This window comes from Fukomys damarensis, unplaced genomic scaffold (genome assembly GCF_012274545.1).
Source record: "Fukomys damarensis isolate Sample0158 unplaced genomic scaffold, DMR_v1.0_HiC HiC_scaffold_9, whole genome shotgun sequence".
NCBI lineage: Eukaryota > Metazoa > Chordata > Mammalia > Rodentia > Bathyergidae > Fukomys > Fukomys damarensis.
The window spans coordinates 3,995,714-4,002,974 of record NW_022900921.1 but is presented as its reverse complement, the minus strand read 5'-3'; the positions used below and the strand labels follow the sequence as shown (position 1 = coordinate 4,002,974).

Sequence of the window (7,261 nt, the reverse complement as noted above, 5' to 3'; positions counted from 1 at the left end):
CCCCCCCCCCCCCCCGCCCACGGCGCTGGCGCCGGCTCCGAAGTCCCCGCCCCCTCCGTGGAGTTTCCCAAAAGTCAGCGCGGCAGGTCTGGCCGCTCTAAGATGGCGACTCCCATGCATCGGCTGATAGCCCGGAGACAAGCGTAAGCGAGGGGCGCGCTCGGTCCCCGGAGGGCTGGGGGCGGGCAGACGCACGGCACCTGGCCTGCGTAGGACCCCTTGTAGGGACTGCGGGAAGATGGCAGTTCTCAAACAGGTTGCTTGCCCAGGAGGGGCTTGGCCCTGGGGCTAAGTTTGGTGACTCCTGGCTACTGGACTCGCAGAACAAGGTTTGGTTTCCACGAAGGGAGCGGTCAAGTGTTGGTCGCTGAGTGGTTTATGTCCCTCTTCCACCCCACGCGTGGCCGGCAAAAGCCTCAGTCTTCACTCCCGACAATGCAAATTTAAGCTCGCGGTGCAGCCTCCAGCCCAGCTGTCTTTTCTTACTTTGTTCCTTTGGCGTTTCCTAGAATCTGCCAGCCAACTGCAAAGCCAAGTGTTTCCTTTCCTCCAGCTGTCTTTCCGCTTTTTGTTAATCATTCTGTCCTTCAATAAATATTTACTTAGTACCTACCATTGTATGCTAGGGTTTGAGTATTAAGAGGAGGAGGTGTTGAAGACAAAAATCTTTGTTTTCAGGAGCTTACATTGTGGTGGTGGAAACAACTAATAAACTGAACAAGTATACACATTATTGCTGGTGATAAAAAGCATTACAGGAAATAGATGCAATGGAAAAAGGAAAGGCCCACTTTCAGTTGAAAAGCATGTGGAATAGGTGGCATTTGAGGATTGATGCCAAGGATGAGAAAGGAGCCTGTTACAAAAGTATTTATAGAAGGAAAGGACTTAGGGTTTTTGTTTTCTTTGGTTTTCGAAAGTCTTGCTAAATCGCTGAATTTCCAAAGGTGGTCTCAAACTTGCCGTTCTCATACCTCAGCCTTCCACAGTGATGGGATTACGGATGTGTGCTGTGACACTGGTCTAAGAATTTAGTAAGATCTCAGAGATGACCATTTTGCCTATGAGCACAAGAAAGTGACAGAACAGGGTTGCAAATGGCAAAGACTACACAGGGCCATTCAGATTTCCTTTCCTCCCGTTCTTTCTGCCAACCTGCACACTCCAACATCTCCCACATTGTCATTTTCCCAGCATTTTAACGTCATCACTGTTTGTGTTACTCTAATATATAGTTTACAGTCTGCCAGTACATTCACCTAAACATAATTGTTTGTATTTCTTTTTATTTTTTACTCAAATATCCTTATTCCTTTTTTTCCTCTCTGTATACTCTTTCTCAGGCCTGATGAAATGTCTTTCACTGTAAAGGATAAAGACTTAGAGATTCAGAATAATAGAACTTGGAAAAAGACTTTGAAGTCAGGCAATTCGGGGATCAGGAATGGAGAATAATAATACTTAATGGGAGTGCTAGATTTTGTCCCTAGAGTCCCGGTTCTCCTTCAGTCTCAACTTTGCCCTTTTCAATGTTGACTGCAAGTTTGGAGAGACTGTTTTGGTCCCAGGTGACTGCAGTATCTAAGGTCTTTTATATTCTCTTAGCTTCAAATTTCTTTCACCTCATTGGTCTCAGTTGGATTAATCACCCAACTCTATGCATAAGGGTTTGTAAAACTGACTTAGAGATCTGGTTTTTCTCCTGGTCCAGTTGAATGGATGGACATAAACAGTGTGGAGGAGCTGGGTGGGTAAATCACAGGAGGTAAATGAATGCTGGGTTGACAAAATCAGCCATATTACTGGAAAATATAAAGTGGAAAAAAGACTTCTGGTATCTAAATACTGCTATTTCTTAGTTCAGAAGTATCAGAAAGTTAAATAAATGTGCTGTTGAAGTATGCCTAATTTTTGGTTCGTGAGCTACTCAGAAGAGATAAATTATACCCTTAGGAGCTTCTGGTCTCAGGAAGAAAATATGCAGTGTATAATAACTATTGTCATGGTATATACAGATTTTAAGTCCCCCGGGGATTCAGACAAGGAGGGCCCACATAGGCTGGAAGAGTCCATTAATTTTAGGGGAAAAGCTGAAAAGACATTAGTTATTTTATATTCATCAGAAAGATGTGCTTCATGCCTTTATTTGCCTGTTTCTTTGTTTGTTTGTTTGTTGTGTTGTTTTTTGGTACTGGACATTGAATTTGGGACCTTGTGCTTGTGAGGCAAGTGGCAGAACCACTGAGCTAAATTCCCGACCCTTGTTTTGTTTTTTTGAGATCGAGGCCAGCCTTGAACTTTCAAACAGGAAATCCTCCTACCTCAGCCTCCCAAGTGCTGGGATTACAGGTGTGCACCACCATATCCAGCTCAGCAGATCTTTCAGGGACTTAATCAATTTACTTTAAATCAACTGGAATTAAATTATTTTTACATTTTTTAATTGTACTTAGGTCTACCCATACATAAGTAGATTATAGACTCTTGAGACTATTTGGCATTATTTCTTCTATTAAGCCCTATTCTGAATCCTCTGTTTTTTTTTCTGTTTTAAGAGGATTTGTCTTCCTTGGATTAAAGACCTCCAGTAGCAGTTGGGTATGGTTGCCATGTTAGACATGATGGTGGGTGCCTGTAGTGCTAGCTTCTTGGGTGACTGCGGTAGGAGGATCACTTGAACTCAGGAGTTAGAAGCCAGTTGGGTGACATAATAACACTCTGCCTTGAAAAGGACAGAAAGGAAAAGAAAGAGTGAGAGGGAAAGGAAGCAAGCAAGCTTCAGTGATGATATACGTACTTCCTGAAGTGGCCTATTGTGTTTTTAAAATATATCAAAAAGTTTATGAGCCAGGGATTTAGCTCACTGGCTCTGCCACCTGCCTGTCAAGCGCAAGGTCCCTAGTTTGGTTTTAGTTTTGTTTTTTTTTTTCTGGTACCTGGGATCAAACTCAGGTCCTTGTGCTTTCCATGCAGGTGCTAGAACCACTAAGCTAAATCCCTAGCCCCAAGGTCCCTAGTTTGATCCCTGGTACCAAAAAAAAAAAAAAAAAAAAAAAAGTTTATGATGAGCTAATCCCTGTTTTTTTCTGACTTCCTTGCTTTTGTCCCTACCTGTAATTTTTGTTGTGTTGTGTTGTGTTTTGAGACAAGGTCTTGCTATGTAGTTCTGGCTGTCTTTGAACTCCCTATGTAGCCCAAGTTGGCCTCAAACTCATGGCAATCCTCCTGCCTCAGCCTTCTGAGTGCTAGGATTAAAGATGAAGGCTATCATCTATACCACCTGCTTCCTACCTATAAATTTTTTTTTTTTTTTTGGTACCCGGGATCAGAGTCAGGCCCTTGGTGCTTTAGAGGCAGGCGCCAGAACCGCTGAGCTAAATCCCTGGGCTCCCTACTTATAATTTTAAAATTAAAAACCTGAGTATCTTCTACTTAAATTGACATCAAGTATTCTGGCCTCACCTGTCATACTGATTTTTTGAAAACAAATGCCTGACTCAGTCATCTTTCACATTAGCTATTTTTCTCAGTTTTTTGTCCGCTCTAGCCTTGATAAATACTCACAATGAAGTTATGTAAGCTTTTTAAAAATTTTTATTTTATTTATTTATTTATTTATTTAGGTACCAGGGATTGAACTCAGGTCCTTGCACTTGCAAGGCAGGCCACCGAACTGCTGAGCTAAATCCCTGGCCCTAACCTTTTTATTTTAGATAAAATAGCACTCTATGTTTCTGAGTGCCTGCACAGTATACAGAGTGAGTATCTTAGTTACTTCTTTTCATTTCTGAGACAAAATACCCAACACACAAAGTTAAAGGTGGAAAGGTTTACTTAGCTCACAGTTCATACAGGTTTCAGTTCATAGGTGGCTGGCTCCAAGTCCTGCTGGCCTGACAGGGACATCACAGAGGAGAAATAGTTCATGGCAGGCAGAAGGCAGCAAGCAGCAAGTGACAACCAACAGCCCTCTTTCTGTCCCTTATATTTTATGGGGGCTACCTGCACTTAGGGCGGGTAACACTCACACTCTGCAAAGGCCTTCCCATTATCCTGTCAGAGAACTGTGCCAAACCAATCAGTGGAATAATTAGTAATTACACACCCTTGATCCCAGCATCACACACTCTAGATCCAGCTGTGTCTGAGAAGCCCTACTTGTGACCACATAAGGCTTTAGGGGGTTATCCAGATACAAGCTGTAACATGTCACACGTTCAGAGGCCATAATCCCCACAGGCGTTTTGAGGACCTCCTAAAAGACAGGACAGTAGAAATTGTCTTCAATGTAGGAAGTGGCCACAGAGAGCTCTCCAGCCATCGTGAGGGGTGGGAAACAAGGTGAAGGAGCATGGCCCTGACTTCACATGTGAACCCGGAGGGGCTGGTTTTTCTTGGTTGTTGTTTGTTTGGTACCAGGGACCTTGCGCTTGTGAGGCAGGTGGCAGAACCTCTGAGCTAAATCCTCGGCCCTGTGCTTTTATTAAGTCAGAGACTCACTCTGTAATTCATGCTGGGTTGAATTTACTGTGTAGCTCACACTGGCCTTGAACTCATTTCCATCCTCCTGCCTCAGCCTCCATATACTGGGATTATATGTGTGTACATCCACACCCAGCTCAAGTAATATATTAAAACAGGGAGCAATGCAGGGCACAGTGGCACACCCCTGTCATTCTAGCCCTGAAAGAGGCTGAAACAGGAGAATCTAAAGTGCTAGATTATGAGTGTGTGCTACTATACCTGGCTCTCTATTGTGACTTGTAATAAATTTTATGAATTTATTATTTCTGTGGTGCATATTGTAGTTATATCATATATATATTAAATTGTTAGCGTTTTTCTAGCTAAAAAGCTAAGGTTACCATGTACAGGTATTTTTCAGTAGTTATGTTTATTGGTGCATATTAATTTTACAAAATACTGGTTTTCATTGTAGCCATGTAGTGTTTTATTGTTCGTATTATTTATTTATTGGTACTGCAGACTGAATCCAGGGCCTTCACACTAAGCTACATCCCCAGCCCTTTTTAATTTTTTATTTAGAAATAATAAGTCACTAAGTCATTAAGTTACTAACTTCCAGGCTGGGGGCTCAAACTTGAGATCTTCCCTCAGCCTCCTGGTGCTGGGATTATAGGTGTGTGCCACCACACCTGATTTATTGGTGTCTTTTAAAATTTTCTGCTGGGTTGGAGTGTCCGCAGTGGTAGAGCACATGCTTAGCATGATACCCAGAGTTGAATCCCCCAGCAAAATAAAAAACAAACCAAAAATAAAACAAAACAGCAACAAAAAACTACCAGTGCACAAAAGGAAAGCATTTATTGTTTTACTCCCCTATCTATCTAAGTCATTTTATTCCCTTATGTGAAACATTCATTCCTCAAATTAGGGTTAGTTTAAATTTTGGTTGAATGCTAAAAGTAACTTATCGTTGTGATTACATAGTCTGGCCTACAAGGAGGAATAAAAGTCCAGTTTATGTTTTCTCAAACCCTTGCCCATTTCTAGTCATTTTATAAACCTTTACTAAATATGAATTAGGTGTACACTACGGATAAAAATGATGGCTCCTCTAGTTCAAAAATAAGAATCCAGAACCTTCCCTGTTTCCTTGAAAATGAGAGCTAACCTGAACATAATCAGCTTTGAAAATCAGAAATCAAAATGCCAGCCCCAGTCACTTTTCATCTCCTGCCATTACGTAGTAGCCCCCGAGTAGGAGAATAGTGAGGTGTAATCTGCCTGGTTCTCTCCATCACCATGGCAATGACCAGTACTTACTTTCCCTTATTTTCAGGGAAACACAGTTATTGTGCGACTGTGTTTTGGGCAGTGGAGGCAGGGGTGAATTTGTCCATATTATTTTGATAAGCCCGATATTAGCTCCCATTTATTTGTGTATTTATGGTAGGTGCTGAGCTGCTTGCTTCATGCATATCCCAATCTATAGAAAACAGTATTCTCAAATCTACTAAGGGGTGTAGGAATTGGGTGTGACTGTCATAAATGCCCACAGCCAAATTTTGATACAGAATAAGCCATAGTTAAGGCCTTAGCTAAGTCCCACAATAAACTAATAATATAAGTATGACCACATATTTTAAAAGTGGAAACTGAGGTTTCAACAACAGCTTACTGAAGATAGTGTAGTTTATGGTAGACTCAAGATTTCTTAATAATTTAATTATTGTGATGTATCGCACATGTTAAAAACTGCATACAGCATAAATGGACTACTTAATAAATTAATATAAAACAAGAATTCCAGGGCCGGGGATTTAGCTCATTGGGTGCCACTGCCTGCCTCGCAAGCACAAGGACTGGAGTTCGATTCCTAGTACCCTCAAAAAAAAAAGAATTCCATGTAGTGACCCAGATCAAGAAATAAATAAGTAGCTGGGCTTAGTGGCACATGCCTGTAATGCCAGCACTTGGCAGGCTGAGGCAGGAGGATCAAGAACAGCCTGGGCTGCATACTGAATTCCAGGTCAGTCTCAACTACATAGTGAGACCCTGTCTCAAAAAAACAAGAAAAGAAAAGAAAAGAAAAGAAAAGAAACTAGGGCTGGGGATTTAGCTGAGTGGTTCCACTGTCTACCTCTCAAGCAAGCACAAGGTCCTGACTGTGGTCCCTGGCACCAAAAAAAAAGAAAAGAAAGAGAGAGAGAGAAAAAAAACTGGGGTCTGGGGGGGTAGTTACATGATAGTTTGCCTAGGGTATGCGAGGCTCTGGATTCAATGCCCAATAGGAAATTTTTTAAAAGAAACAAGCTGGATACAGTAGTGCAGGTCTATAATCCCGGCCTCAGGTAGCTGATTGTTGTGAGTTCAAGACCCACCTGTGGTACATAGTGAGGTCAAGGGTAGCCTGGACTGCATCACAAAACCCTGTCTCAAAAAAACTACACCAAAAAAAATTTTTTTTACACACTAGCCGCACGGTAATGCACTCCTGGTCAGAATCTTTCTTTCCCTCCTAAAAGTGACCACTGTCCTGATGTCTGTGGAAATTGCTTTCTTGCTACTCTGTGTATTTTTATAATCTAACCATGCATTACAATTTAATTTATATTGATCACAAATCTGCAACTTATGGTGCATTGAATCCTGCCTAATGTGGGCTGAGAAAGTCACTTGGATATGTATGTCTACAGTCAGTTTGCTGATGGTGAGCACCTACTCTGAATTCCAGTTCAGTGAAATGTTGGCCACAATACAGAATTGCATTCTTTTTTTTTTTTTCTTTTTTTTTTTT

The 7,261-nt window shown here is 41.7% G+C and overlaps 1 protein-coding gene across 2 annotated transcripts in view; it reads left to right on the top strand.

The window, feature by feature from the left end:
* The first annotated feature begins 43 nt into the window (after positions 1-43).
* The window catches only part of Zcchc10 (zinc finger CCHC-type containing 10), a 16,577-nt gene continuing 9,359 nt past the window's right edge, over positions 44-7,261 (top strand). Inside the window, exon 1 of one of the 2 annotated variants that reach the window (XM_033761563.1) lies at positions 44-143. In XM_033761563.1, coding sequence (XP_033617454.1) covers positions 103-143 — 41 coding nt within the window. In that variant the 5' untranslated portion in view covers positions 44-102. The remainder of the gene's footprint in view (positions 144-7,261) is intronic. The other variant, XM_010639734.2, reaches the window with a different exon arrangement.